The sequence below is a fragment of the Diaporthe amygdali genome (genome assembly GCF_026229845.1).
Source record: "Diaporthe amygdali strain CAA958 chromosome Unknown NODE_36_length_484128_cov_64_979186, whole genome shotgun sequence".
Taxonomy (NCBI): domain Eukaryota; kingdom Fungi; phylum Ascomycota; class Sordariomycetes; order Diaporthales; family Diaporthaceae; genus Diaporthe; species Diaporthe amygdali.
In genome coordinates this window covers 290320-304773 of record NW_026517056.1, presented here as the reverse complement: position 1 = coordinate 304773, position 14454 = coordinate 290320, and the positions used below count along the sequence as shown (strand labels likewise).

Sequence of the window (14454 nt, the reverse complement as noted above, 5' to 3'; positions counted from 1 at the left end):
CCCAGGGGCTCTATACCCGTCGTGACACTCGAATTGTTAGTCAAGTACTAAGCAGAATGGTTAGCATGTGTGGGCAAAGCGGACAGTAAAAGTGATGTTGCCGTTGGGTCTGAGGTCGCAATTCAGCAGCTGTTTTACGTATCGATACATTATCAAATTTGATCAAAGATGTACAAGGAAGCAAGTAAGAAAGATTTAGGCCCACTTTTCGAGAATGCAGCGTCTCGGGCACTTGGTGCGCGGTACCTACATGCAGACATGCAGAACCAAACGCCCTGCTCACACATGCGGCGTCCAGATGTGTCCTAGCTCAAGCTGTTCCGCTGTCTGTGTCAAGCGAAATGCTACCCCCCCCCCCTTGTCCGTCTTCAGTCCCTCCTACACACGTTAAATCTCCACTTTGTGTGCGTTTGAAAGTCTTGGCAGTCAAGCGAAATGCTACCCCCCCTGTCAATCAAAAATCAATCCTATATTCATACTTTATCTGAAAATATCTTAACATATTAGTTTTTTTATTTAACAAGAATTTTATTTATGTGATTTTCTTTGTTGGATTTTTAATTTAGTATTTTTTTTATTTTTTTTTTGCTTTTTAAAAAGCTATTTTGAAAGAGACGAAATTTCCAAAATTGCAGAATTTCACGTCTTGAAATCGACTGACAGGGGAGGGGTAGCATTTCGCTTGACACAGACAGCGGCCCGAAGTCTGGCCATCTCACTCACGAATACTGGGGTCTTATTGGTCTTAGAAGCAGGATGAGCGAGTGTTAGGTGTGACAAGGAGTAAACCCGATGGAGTCGTGACATCCAGTATTCGCCGCGATCCGGAAAAGGCTCCTGCTTGAACTTCACCATTTTCATCGTGACTGTATCTAAAGCGCGATACATTACATGGTTTCTCCCAGCGTCCTGACCGCCTTGCATGATGATTACATAGGATGCTTTTGACCCCCGACCCAAAGTGTACCTCGCTCAAACTGTTCCACGAGTCTGTTGTGCGTCTCTGGATCGAAAGTCTCCAGAAGAACAGGTGCAGAGTCACCCCATCATGGATGCAACATGCCTCAGTTTTGAGCTCTTTGCTATATGCGTCAAAGGTAAGCCGTGCGTCTCGCTATAATAGTGTTGAGGTGCAAAGAACAAATTTGAACAGCAGATCTAGCAGTATCTGACTCTAGAGTATGCCCGGCTGACCAAAGCTCTAGCATACAAGCTTCTGCTGGAGGCTTCTGACATGCCCAAGAGTCTCCGGTATCTGCTTGTGCGACTTCGTATGGAACGTGACAAGCTTCTGGACTGGGGCGTGCTAGCGGATCTCTCTGAAGACGAGCGAACACTCAGCTCAGGCCTACAACTTCACAAGCATGTGGTCAATGATACCTTACAGGAGATCAAGATCGTCCTCATTGAACTCACAAAGCTGAGCGATAGGCACAACACGGAAATGGTCGGTGGAGAATATGCAGAGAGAGCTGTTGATGAGGACGCCGAGGTGAACTCTTCGCACAGCAATCTACTACTGCACAAGAAGGCAGTGGACTTCGTTGCAAAGACACGAAGATTTCCCGGCCGGATCAGATGGGCGTCTTTCGACAAGAAGGACTTTGAGACACTATTGTCCAAGCTCACTACCCTCAATAAGAGCATGACGTACCTCTTCGAACGACACCAACGGGAGCGTCAGTTGCAATTGCAAGAGAGCTCTTATATGGGGATTCTCCAGGCCAACAACAAACTTGACGATTTGCTTGCACTGATGGCCTCGTTGGGCAATCTGAAAGAGGGAAATCATCTACAGCAGCTGACCCGCTTTAAGGCTTTCAACGTCGCTGTCGAAACTGGGCAATCCGGTGTTCTAGAACTCTCGGATGGAAGTAAGCCCTTGCTTGAATTCAGAAAGCTGTCGCTGGGCGAAGAAGAAGAAGAAGCTGAAGAGTTGCCCGCTCGTTCGCCAGGAGAATATGAACAGAGACCAGTATGGGCAGAATGGAAGTACTACGAGCCCATCGGTGAAGACGACAAGGCACCCGATTTCGTTCCTGACCGTTTATCGAAACTGGCAAGGCTGCTACAAGATGATAACAAGCCGAAGGAGTGCCGCATACCCCGTTGCTTGGGGTACGTCCATGACCAAGATAATTATCGCTACGGATTCGTCTTCCATGGTCTAGCCGACGCAGGCGAGGCCTTACCACTGTCTCTCTTCGATCTCCTGCTATCGATGCCAAAGCCGTCATTGACGTCGCGACTGGCAGCAGCTCGCGCGATCGCTACCTCGCTCTGGTACCTGCACGCCACGAATTGGCTTCACAAGGGCCTGCGCAGTGAGAACGTCGTCTTCAAAATCCCTGATCCGAAATCTCCATCAACTGTCGAGCCTTTCCTGGCCGGTTTTGAATATTCCCGGCCAGCTGACCCCAGCGAGGTCACTGAGATGCCGAGTGAGAATCGACTGCATGACCTGTATCGTCATCCTGCGACTCAGTTCAACGTTCCCAGAGACGGGCGCCAAGGCTTCAAGAAGATCTATGATATTTACAGCCTCGGAGTCGTGCTCTACGAGCTAGGAATGTGGAAACCCGTCCACGCAATCCTGGGCATCCAGCTCGAAGGGGGCATCCGGTCCGCCGCCGTCAAGGGTGCTAAGGCCGCGTTGCTAGGGAAAGAAAACTTGCAAGCTCTCGAAGCGGAAGTCGGTGGCATCTTCACGGCAGCTGTCCAGAGCTGCCTGGCTGGGGACTTTGTGCCTAGCGGTGAGGGTGACCATGTTGACGAGGACGCCCGGCTTCAGACTGAATTTGGAGAACGAGTGGTTCGTAAATTGGGCAGCGTCACCGTCTGAATTCTGCATGAATGATTGTCAAACGGAACAGTAACCAAGCTGCCAGCTTTGTGCTCTAGACTCTGACTTTACCGCGTATATTGATTGCTTGACACATGCATGCTCCTAGAAACTGAAGACTTACAGAACTCCAACCCCTCCGACACAGGACGGATACAGTGAGTAGCCAGCTGGACACAGGATGTGGCTGCAGGAAGGCTAGGCAGCTTTCGTCGGCGCTTACATCACGTGGCATGTGGGTGTCACCCTCATTTCTACTGCTTGCCGACGACCGTTTCATGGGACTTTGATGCCATCAGACCCTGCAACTTTTGTGCCTGGCCAAATGTTCTGCTGCGACAGGAACAGTAGTCGTCTCGCCTGGGCACATTGTGGCCGATTTTCACCCGTTCTCGGTCTGTTCATGTAATTCCAAGAATCGAAGTTATATCCTCCCCTGAACCCAGCAGAGGCACTCTTCTTCGGGGTTCTCGCATCGTGCCGCCAAAACGGACGATCATACGGCAGAGATTCCAGGCATGATATAACAGTGAGGATGGGCTACGCTATAGGAATCGATATCGGCACGGCGAACACCCGCGTCGCGGTCTTTCGCGACGGCCGTGTCGAGGTCATTCCTGACAAGGACGGCCGGTATTCCATGCCGTCCTACGTTGCATTCACAGAGAGATGCCGTCTCTTTGGGAGCGCCGCCAAGGCACAGGCCGCTTCCAACCCCGAGAGCACCGTGTATGGTGTCAAGCGCGTGCTGGGGCAGCGTCTGGAGCAGTGGCAGGTGGACAGATACGCAAGAATCTCACCCAATGAAGTCTCGCTGAAAACGCCTGAGCAGATGACCATCTCCGTGAGCTACAAGAAACTTCCGCACCGTCTGTCCCCCGTGCAGGTGCTTGGGATGCTGGTCGCGCGGGCTCGGGCAAATGCAGAGGCCTATCTAGGCGAGCCGGTCAAAAATGCAGTCATAAGCGTGCCAGCGCATTTCGACAGCGGCCAGAGACAAGACGTCTGTGATGCGGCCTTGTTAGCTGGTGTCAATATACTGCACTTAGGCACAAGTATTGAGTCGATTGCTCAGTATTACGCCTTCACCACTCAACGGGAGGATTTGAACGAGGACGAGAACCCCTGTGTGTTTCTGGATTTCGGCGCCGGCTTCTGCAATGTTGGTCTGGCGGTGAAGATGACATCGTCGAATTGATTCATTGCGCAAGCGACATGAGTTTAGGAGGCGAAGATCTGATCGACCGCATCCATGACCACTTCGCTGCCGAAATATGGAGGAAGTGGGGCTGGGATATCAACACGGATGTACGAGCCCGGCGTCGCCTGAGGGTGGCTTGCGAGGCCGCAATGAGAGAATTGAGCTCGATTACATCTGCTCAGATCTACATCGACTCACTCTATGGCAGCCAGGACTTCGCCGGACATCTTTCTCGGGAGAAGCTGGAAGAACTGTGCCAGGATCTCTTCCACGCGACGATTACTCTAGTCGACCGTGTGCTTTACAAGACGAGGTGGGACAATTGTTCTGTCAAGAACATTGTCATAGTGGGCGGCTGCTCACGTATTCCAAGGCTACAGAAGGTCTGGTCCAACTACTTCAATTCAAAACCCTTGGTTAAGGTGGTGAATCCAGACGAGGGGGAGGTCCTCGGAAGTGCTTGTAAGGCCGCGATTCTCTCTGGCCTTATGTGTGCTCCTGACACGTTAGTGTTGGCCACCGTACCGTTCAATGTCGGGGTAAAAACAAAAGAAGGAATCATGCGCACATTGATCCATCGCAACCAACAGTGCCCGGTAAAGTATTCCAAGAAGTTCCAGTTGTCTGACTTCGACCTAAAGCCTCACGAACGCCCCATCTTGCAATTCTACCAGGGCAATAGGCAAAGAGCCAGAGATAACCTCCTCATTGGCACGCTGGACCTTTCCGAACTCCTACCTAGCTGGAATGACAGCGACTGCAAGACCAAGATAGAAATCATAACAGAGCATGACCATCGGCACCAAGTGACGGCAAGCGCGGTCCTGGAGGGAAAGCCGAGTACCCTGACAGCGTGGCAGACGATGGTGCCCAGAAACCATGAGGTGCTAGGAAGCCTCATTGCCCAAGGTCGGTCCTACAAAGAGGACGACGCCATGGAGGAGACAAGGGTCGCAGAGCGGTGCGCTCTCGACCTGCGCCTCGCATCTCTGGCCGAGTTCCAGCCACCTGCTGTTCAAACAAAGAGGATGGTGAGCCTACTCGAGTCACTGGGTCTGTTGCGGAATTGGCTGGACGAGCTCGAGTGTGGGAGCCTCGCCGACTATCGCTCATGCCACAGGTCGCTTGACGACCTAGAACGAGACCTGAAGATTGAAGAATTAAGAGGGAGGGAAATTACCGGGCTTCGATCCCATGCCGATGAGCTACGTGCGAAATTGCTGGCGACGACACAAACGCCCAAGATCGGGTCCTTACTGCAGTCGGTTGACAGCGTCACACAGTGGGTAGAGAACAATGAGCAGGCCGAGATCCAGGAATATCAGAATAGGCTACGCTTGCTGATGGCCGTCTCTGTGGAGCTGATTACCCTGAGCGAAGCTCCACCGAGTCGAGAGTCTACACCAAGTATTCGGTCACCCCAGCATCCCGACACCGGTCCACGAGCCCAAGCGAACGGTCTTAGAAGTTTCGACGAGCTGTTTCCCGAATCTGGATGGGATACCAAGTCGAAGTTCACCGACGCCGAGTTCGAGGGGATTGCCTCGTATCTCCGGAACACAGGTCACCAGAGCTGGAGCAAGGTGCCAAGGATATACTCTGTGCTACGTCTTATCGACCATGTGGAGCTAGTCGAAGCCTTTCTGCAGCGTGACATGACAGACATTTGGTTTCCTTTCTCAGACAACACCCTTCCCAAGGCGCTAAAGCAGCCGTACCGGACCCAGTTCCTCCACGCCCAGGAGGCCGTCTTCTCTAAGGCGCTCGAGCTTGAGAGGGGCACCAGGCTCGACGACAAGAAGTTGCACCGCAGGCATGCGCACTTTTCTCACGGGGAGCCCCTACCATTCACGGTCACCGCTGTCCTGGGAAGTGGTGCTCACGGGTTTGTCGACAAGGTCGTAAGCACGTTGAGCTATAGAGAGTATGCTCGCAAGCGGTTCAAGAGAACTGCTATCAATAAGAAAGACGTGAGGACTTTCCTTAACGAAGTCAAGATTCTCAAGACACTGAACAACAGGCATTGCATTGATATGGTATGTTTGACTTATATTCCCACTCTCCTGTCCCCATCTCAGCTGGCGGTACGATGGACTGGGCCACTGATATGAGTCGCGTCTCGGAAGGTCGGCAGCTACTCTGATCCCCGGTACTTTGCCCTGATAATAAGTCCGGTGGCCGAATGCAACCTGGACAAGTACTACTCTCTAGCCCTAGCCGACATGGACAAGCGATCCATCTTGCAGGGATTCTTCGGTTGTCTAGCAGGCACGCTGGACTACCTGCACAGCCAGAAGGTGGTTCACCAAGACATCAAGCCCCAGAACATCCTTGTCAAGGATAACAGCCACGTGCTCGTGACTGACTTCGGCATCGCGCGCAGCTGGGAAGGGCTGGGAAGAGCGACGACCACGGCGGACCTCGACCGGACTTGGCTGTACGCCGCCCCTGAGGTGGCGCGTGGCGGGCCTAAGAACGAGACGGCCGACGTCTGGTCCCTCGGTTGCGTCTTCCTCGAGATGTGCACCGTGCTCAAAGGTCGGTCGCCCGCCGAGATGCGGGCCTTCTTCAAAGACCACTCCGACAGCACTAGTTTCCACGACAATGCCGCGGCGGGGCACGTCGCCAGCTGGGTCAAGTCCCTGCGGGAGCACCCAGACTCCGAGCCCAATCCGGCCCTGGAATGGGTGGAAGGTATGCTCCTGGTGGAGCCGCTCCATCGCTGCAGGCCTTTTGAGCTCTTCGACAGGACGGTAGTCACGTCGGAGAGAACCGGGGTCCTCTTCTGCGGCGCTTGCTGTCGGGACCGCGGCGAGTCGGCTCCTGAAAGTAACGACGAGCATCTGGATCGTTGGAGTGAGGGTGATGAGGATGCATAAACTCAGTCATGCTAGGAATCAACCACCGGCGGGCAATCTTACTATCACTATTACTTTGTACTTACAAGTGCATTGTGCAAGCTTACTAATGAGAGGCGATTAATGGCAGGGATGATGGATAATATATATATATATGTGTGTGTGTGTATGTGTATCACACTGCCTGATTCAATAAGGATGCTTGGATCGCATCGATATGCATGTGAGGCGATCAGATGTGGTGGAAAGGTAGCTGGCTCGACGAGCTCTCCAGGCCTGCTGGTTTTTACTCAGATTGGCGCCTTTCTTGGGCGACTCACGAGCTTCTACTGGTCGGCCACGAATGCTTATGGAACTCCAAGTCGATGTCACACATAGTATTGGCAAGTATGATATCCGAGAATGCACCTCGTATGAGTACCCGCCAGTTACTACAGACTTGAGATAGAAGTACGCGATGGTACTTACGTCTGTGCACAAGGCCCCAGTTATGGAGGCTGATAATCGCTTGTAACAGCTCCTTGGCTGCTGACACATAAACTGCGATAAGTCTCTTACTCTTGATGAGAACAGATTCGAAGTCCGGACCTCGCAGTGGGAGTACAAGCACGCGATGTTCGCCCCGTAATCCTTGGAGTATAGAGGTGTCCTGGCCTAGAACAATCCCAGAGCAATCCTTCGCACGCGCAGCAATGTTCAGGTGTATCCGATACTCTTGGGAAGCAGCGTCCAACGAGTTGAGCACCTTGAGAGCTACGTTCGTATGGTCCTTCAAGTCTCGCGCAAGGCAGACGACAGAGAAGCCGCCGCGGCCGAGTTTGGGGTCTATACGGTACTGCCCATTGTGTAGGATCTCACCAATTTAGTCAGGATAGAACATGCCACTTGCGTAAAACCCTTGGTCTTCAGAGTCCACGAAGTCGCCATAATCTAGATCATCCGCAGGCGAGGGCGAGAGTGGTGAGTTTGTGTTGGCACGTGAGGCGATAGGTGTTTCAGACTTCATCGAATCAGGTTAATCTGTTACTTCTATGAATATGGAAGCCTGAAAAGTGCAGGACGGCGCAGAGGTCAGGTGGTCGAACACTGCGCCTACGTGGATGGAGTCTGAACTTTGGCGCTTACAATGAAAGCTGAATGCAGCTGAACCATGTCAGGAAGCGATGCTGAACGTTGTTCGTTTCGAAGATACGGAATATAAATTGCCTCTACATGAAGCTTCAGACCGATGGCATCATTGTGCGGAATACAAAACGAAAGGCTTCTGCTGAGCATGTGGTCTCTGAGGTACTGATTACTGAGTGACTGACCACCAAGATGCAATTGTAGCTGTTCGTTGAGGGGCTTGAGCCAAGAATTCCTATAATAGGTACAGGAGGTGACCATTTTTAAATTTTTCAGTTCCGAATGCAGTGATAGGGTGATATCGTCATTGTCGCCTTTCAAACTCATGTATGGCGTCAGGCTGAACATTAGCTGGGGGCACACTGCAGGCGACGTCCTTTTCGATGGGTTTATCTTATCAGCCCAGCACATAGCATTTGAACCGCTGTCACCCACAATTGTTTTTTTTTCTTTCTTTGTACCCAGGTATTCATTACGCTTCACGGTCCTTGCAAAGCCCAAAGAGTATTTTTGGGATAGAACTACGCCACGAAAACAACTCCGTGCAAAATGCATTATCTTGTCGCCCCAGTCGCGGCAATGGCCATGTTTAGCATTTGCGCTCCATGTGGCGGTCCACGCGGTTACCTAGAAAGGACCCTTTTTCTCTGGCTATGACCGCCCATACTATACCATGATGGTGACCTCCTGCAGTCTCGCTTGCAAAGCCCTGTTTCCTAAGCCCTTTCTTAGACCACAAGTACACACTGAGGCGACAGCCCAAGCATGGGAATCAACGCAATGGGCCTGGACCAGGAAATGGAAATAAAAGCGTTGAGTTTGGGTTTGAGACTGACCTCATGCGCCGCGTGCGACCTGTCGGCGACGGAGTCCCTATACAGATTGCAAGTGGTTATGCTTATAAAGTTTTGTTGTTATTCGTGCGTCTTTTTTAGTTCAAAGTCGACATCAATTCATACATACTTACGACATTACACTGCTTGCTTTAAGTTGCCTCCTTTACACCTGTGTGTCTTCGCCCCACAACCATATCACGCTTCTCCCAATCTATTCAGTAGATTTTACCGGCACTCACAATGGCCAACTCAGCTTCCACTTCGACTATTGCATCCGTTTTCAATCCTGGGAAATTCATTGGATTGAGCGCTGCCGACAAGGAAGATGCTCACTGGCAAGGAAATGTCGATGAAAACGAAGTTATTCAAGTCTCCTGGATTGCGAATGCTCGAGAGCGGGTGGTAAAAGATGCTTCCGATTTGAACGTAACGACACAAGAGCTCAAAACCGCTACAGAGCAAGCAGCTTACAACCTGGCCCTACACTTGGAGGCTACCAAAATCAAGATACTGTGTGTGCTGACCCTTTCCATGCATATCGTCTCAGAGATCAAAGAGCAATGAGATAAGTAGCAAGACCACATACGTAGAGAGCTAACGCCGCACATGTCCTTAACAAGGGCGGTGCACATGATTTCACGTGCGATAGATCCACCGGACAAATGCAGCCAAAAGAAACTCATGCCACCATTGAGACATCGTCCACTGTCAAATGGAAAGGAAAGTTCACATGCCATGCCTATTTCAAAGGCACGGGAACGTCTACGCAGATCATCAAGAGCAACCAATATCAAACCGAGTTCAGCGCCATGTTGTCAATTGGAAGATCCACGGGCTACTGTCCCGATCTGAGTACAGCTTCTGTAAGGCCAACACTTTGGAAAAGTTTTAAAGAGATTATGCCTGAAATGAAACCCTTGTACCAGCAATCAAGAGCGCCCCAGCCGGTTCAAGCGGCAGCAACGCCGAGTTCCCAGCGGCCAACGGTTGCTAGGCAGAGAAATGACGCCGATGGAAAAACTCGTCGGTATGATGTGGACGGGGAACTCATCACCGGAACACCTGTTTCGGTGGGTACGCATCTGTCAGCGTCGCAATCAATAGCGCCAAAGACGGCAGGGTCGAGTTACAAACCGCATGAAGGTGCCAGGCAAAAGGAAGATGCTGATGGCAAGATACACTGGTAAGATCAGAAGGGATCGCTCATTCCCGGAGCACCTGTGTCCTAGTCTGCTCAGTCGGGCATTGCCGGTGCTATCCAGGCCTATGTTACTGCATGGTGGAATCTTCGAAGAGTATTTCACAATGAAAAATTCTTGCACGCTGCCATGTTGCTGAAGTGGGCGAATATACTCGACCGGAAGGACCACGTTATCGCTTACGCTCACACTCATATATTTTGGAGGACCTGTGCGCTGTGAAGAATGGGTATCGCCTCAAGTGCTATTGATCCTCTCTGGTATTCTTTTGGATTGATCTTTGGGCAAGTGACCATGGAATATAACTGAGTATGTAAGCATCATATCTAGCCAAATATATAACTGACCTATCTCACATGATGAATCATCGTGGAATACTGTGTAAGGTACGATATACTCTTCTCTTCCATGCGTAAGTCAGAATGCACTTCTTCAGTTGATTTCAGTGAAGACAATCATTCGAAACAAGTATTTTGGCAGTCTGGCTTATGATGTGCTGTCCCAGCTACAAATGTAGAAGTACAATATCGAAGTGAATCTGCTAAATGGCTATCATGCCCGTATTGTTTGTAGAACGTCGATTGCGGCAAGTCTCTCAGTAAGCTGTGTTGTTAATACTGCCCAGCTGTTTAAAGGGTCCTTTGTGAGGGTAGCTATCAAGAGATACAACATCTATATGAGTGGCTAATGTCAAAGGAAGCCGAGGGCGGAGATATTTTTTCTAATTTGATTTAGAGAGAGACCTGACAATATTGTTTACTATGCTAGAGATTGATACAACGAGTCAGTGCTTCCGTGGCTTATATACCATGTAAGGTGTCGAGCAGCGACTTGAGGGGTTTCCCACTGCTCACTCGCATGCTGAACTGTTACAAATCGTAAAGTAATCACCCAAAAGGGCTGATGCTGACATGATTAGATGTAGCAAATCCGAGAAATTCTCACCCTTTCTCCTGCCCCAATATCGCGTTACATGATAGTATGGAATGTGGAGACACCTCACTCGTTCAACCTGAGCCGATGCGCAGGAGCCGTTGCACAGTCCAGATCCGAATTCGAACGCGACTTACTGGAGCCTTGGGCGACGATGGTCCATGGGAAATTAGCCTTGCGCCGGTATGGATGGTACATGTGTCGATGGCTTGGCAGAAGCGCCGTGGACACCATTGACGCGCTAGACACCCTCCCATCCACTGCACGTTATTTGCAAACAACATCTTCCATCTAGTCGATCTTCATTCATCTGTTAGTGATTTGGGAAAGCCGACCGAGTGCCGATTGAGCTTTAATTAGTTCACTCGTATCAAAAAGAACTCACTCGTATTTAGTCGCAATTCCAAGAAGTTGCACACTAGGCACCCTGACGTCAACTGATTTAGAACACGATGCGCGCTAGGGACGAATCATGGAGTCCGGTTTAATGTTTTTTCAAACGGGCTAGGAATTTAATGACTCTGCTCGGACGTCGGGCTCATTCCCAACTCATCACGCGGTCCGAACAGTCGTGTTGAGCACAGAGGTTGATCAATTGGCCACTTCGTGCTCCTGATTCACAGTGTAATGCTGTGAGGAATATGACAATATATAGAGCTTCTCTTCCGGATCTGAGCTTGTTCTGCTGCTTATCTAGGTATCCTTCCTCGCCAGCCAACTGTATCCTCTCGTTTCAACCCTCGGTTCTCTCAGACAATATATAACCTACCCTCGCGACAAGATGCGTCACACCTTTTCAATACTTGCCGTTCTGGCCAGCACTGCTTTCGCAGGCGATATCCAAGCCCGAGATGCGTGCTCTGATGCGTGCGCAAACGCGTACAACACATGCCGTTCCCAGCCTGACGCGAACCGCGCCTCGTGCGCTGCCAACTACGCCACTTGCCTCGGGTACAACCCGTTCGATAATTCGGGCTCGCTCGTCACACCCACCGGCTGTGTGATCACCACGGCGACTCCGGCTCCCCCGGCCCCCACCAGCGCCTGCGTGACCGCTTGCAACAATGCGTACGATACTTGCCGTTCCCAGCCTGACGCGAACCGCGCCGGGTGCGCCGCCGATTACGCCGGTTGCCTCGGGTACAATCCCTTTGATTCAGGATCTTTGGTTGCACCCACTGCTTGCGTTGGTAGCCCGATCGTGTCCACGGCCGCATCAAATGGGACTCGCTCAATGACCATGACGACCCAGGTGGTCATGTCCTACACCACCTACTGCCCGAGCCCCACATCCTTGGTTGTCAACAGCAAGACCTACACAGTCACTCAGCCCACCACTCTGACCATCACCAATTGCCCTTGCACTATCACCACCAGTGTGCCTGTCTCGACACCTGCCGTGGTGATCCCACCTGCCGCCACTACGAAGCCAGTACAAGTTGCCGGGGCTGGAAATATGAAGCCGGCTATGGCGCTGCTTGCAGGCGTGGGAGCAGTAGCGTTTCTCTAAACTGTACGCGCCAGACTTGGGCTAGTTCCCCGGCGATCCGAGACCTTGCGTTGGGGTTCACAATGTCGTGTTCAAAAATGTTATTATTTAAAACGTTTTTACGTTCTACTGCGCCAACCCTTTCAGCAGCAGTATATAATTCTACAACCCTCAAGTAATAATTGATAAACAACAAATTCCTTGATCTTAGAGTCGTTTGTATGAACCAATCTTGTGAGCGCGATCGACCCTCTATAACATGTCCCATAGTGGAGTATTCACTTTTAATATCAGGTAGATGAGTTTGGCTATTCTAAGACCACACGTCTCAATAGCATAGCTGAAAACGCCGTGTTTGCTATTTGCAATAACAAGTAGGTCTGTTCGCCGGAAGGGTTTATATGAACCTGATGTCTCAAAGGCGGAACTTACGAGACCAAAGAACCCTCTTAGAATGGCCGTGAGTAAGTGAAGTCAAACTTGGCTTGAAGACCTGCTCGATCAGCCATACTTTTTGTGATGGCTTGGTCACGTTGAGAACAGACCTCAGGTGCAGCTACACGAGCCAAACCCAGAGCTCTAGCGCCCTTCACCAGGATCGAAGTATGCGGCTGCTGCTTCGTCGCATACGCCTTGAAAGCCTCCGTCAGCTGGGCGGTTGGCAGTTCTTTCGCGGCGTCAAAGTCAGGAATCTCTTTTGTGAGATAGTAGCAGTCCTCACTATTTTGGTGTTAGTGTGAGATTCCTCCGCCGACATTTCCTAGGGAAAAGAAACTCACCAAGCCTGGTTTGCGCCTTGACCAAGATGGACACTAGTTGGATGGACGGCATCACCAACCATGACACATCGAGCAGAGTACCACTGCTCTGATTCAAGTTCGGGACGGTCATAGAGGCCGTATTTGATCAGCCGCTCTGCAGACTTTACCATTTCCAGCACAACTGGATCCCAATTCTTGGCTTGCAACATCTTGTTGATCTTCTCTTTCTCGGCTGCCCTCTTGTCGTCACTGAACAACCCCCACGCGGCTTCTTCCTCAGTGTTTCCAGGCAATGTCAACCCCCAGGACGTCTTGTCGTGAGTGATGGGGTAACAAATGATGTGGCTCAGCTCCCCATACCAATTTCTCGCACCCGGGGTGTTGCGCAAAGCCTCAGGCGTGGGTGAGATACCGGCGGTCTGTTTGTGTGTTCAGCATCGATACTGTAAAGATACATCAATGGGTCTTCCTACCTGCGTCAGCCCCGTAAACGAGGGTGTGCCGTCTTCGATGCCGTCACGCGCTAATAACAACTTCCTAGTTGCCGCCTTCAGCCCATCACACCCAACCAGAAAACATCCCGTCTCCGACTTGCCTCCTTCAAAGAAAGCAGTCACAGACTCGTCAGTTTCTTCAATCTGTTCCAGCTTCCAACCCTCCCTCAACTCAATGCCATTTTCAATAGCCAGCTCTCGTAGCCAGGACGTGATGAGTGTCCGCTTGACACCGACGGCAGGCTGACCATATCGTTTGGCAAAATCGGTGGGGACATCGGAACGGCCAAGAATTTCCCCCGAAGCCTTGTAATCACACAGTTCGAGGACAGGCGGGCCGTTCTGAAGGAGCTTGTCGGGCAACGGACCGATAAGGCTGATGACCTTCAGTCCGTTGGGACAAATCATTAGGGATGCTCCAACATCGCCTGGTGCTTCAGATCGTTCGAAGATGATCGGTTCATATCCTTTCTGCTTCAGGAGGCAAGCCACTACCGGACCAGCGATGCCGCAGCCAATGACCAAAACTTTGGGTGACGACATTATGAATATTGTGACTGAGCAATTATGGATTCAGTGCTTGTAATATCTGGCCTGGCGGTTTCGGTTGAAAGATGTCTCCTCGTGATAGCTTCGTCTTGATAAAGCTTCGTGTGGTCTGTTCTCACGTCAGATGCTCCCGAGCCATCGGCAGTGCTGGAGGGCCACGTACACCT

General features: G+C 51.1%; 5 protein-coding genes across 5 annotated transcripts; 3 read left to right on the top strand and 2 right to left on the bottom strand.

Annotated features, from left to right (window-relative positions):
- Positions 1-1048: 1048 nt before the first annotated feature.
- J7T55_015079 (uncharacterized protein) lies at positions 1049-6922 on the top strand (the record flags this gene model as incomplete). The annotated part of the gene is made up of 7 exons (XM_053133340.1): positions 1049-1097; positions 1179-2812; positions 2952-3000; positions 3292-4008; positions 4068-4505; positions 4554-6079; positions 6170-6922. The coding sequence occupies 7 exons, from the start codon at positions 1049-1051 to the stop codon at positions 6920-6922; spliced, it is 5166 nt and encodes a 1721-aa protein (XP_052988808.1).
- A 211-nt stretch (positions 6923-7133) lies between these two features.
- On the bottom strand, positions 7134-7907 carry J7T55_015078 (uncharacterized protein; the record flags this gene model as incomplete). Its single annotated transcript, XM_053133339.1, has 3 exons — positions 7134-7180; positions 7370-7726; positions 7787-7907. The coding sequence occupies 3 exons, from the start codon at positions 7905-7907 to the stop codon at positions 7134-7136; spliced, it is 525 nt and encodes a 174-aa protein (XP_052988807.1).
- A 1195-nt stretch (positions 7908-9102) lies between these two features.
- On the top strand, positions 9103-9856 carry J7T55_015077 (uncharacterized protein; the record flags this gene model as incomplete). Its single annotated transcript, XM_053133338.1, has 3 exons — positions 9103-9374; positions 9512-9714; positions 9789-9856. The coding sequence occupies 3 exons, from the start codon at positions 9103-9105 to the stop codon at positions 9854-9856; spliced, it is 543 nt and encodes a 180-aa protein (XP_052988806.1).
- A 1919-nt stretch (positions 9857-11775) lies between these two features.
- Positions 11776-12504, top strand: J7T55_015076 (uncharacterized protein; the record flags this gene model as incomplete). The annotated part of the gene is made up of 1 exon (XM_053133337.1): positions 11776-12504. One exon carries the CDS (start codon positions 11776-11778, stop codon positions 12502-12504), a length of 729 nt encoding a protein of 242 aa, XP_052988805.1.
- A 428-nt stretch (positions 12505-12932) lies between these two features.
- J7T55_015075 (uncharacterized protein) lies at positions 12933-14281 on the bottom strand (the record flags this gene model as incomplete). Its single annotated transcript, XM_053133333.1, has 3 exons — positions 12933-13203; positions 13263-13663; positions 13718-14281. The coding sequence occupies 3 exons, from the start codon at positions 14279-14281 to the stop codon at positions 12933-12935; spliced, it is 1236 nt and encodes a 411-aa protein (XP_052988804.1).
- Between the last annotated feature and the right edge of the window lie 173 nt (positions 14282-14454).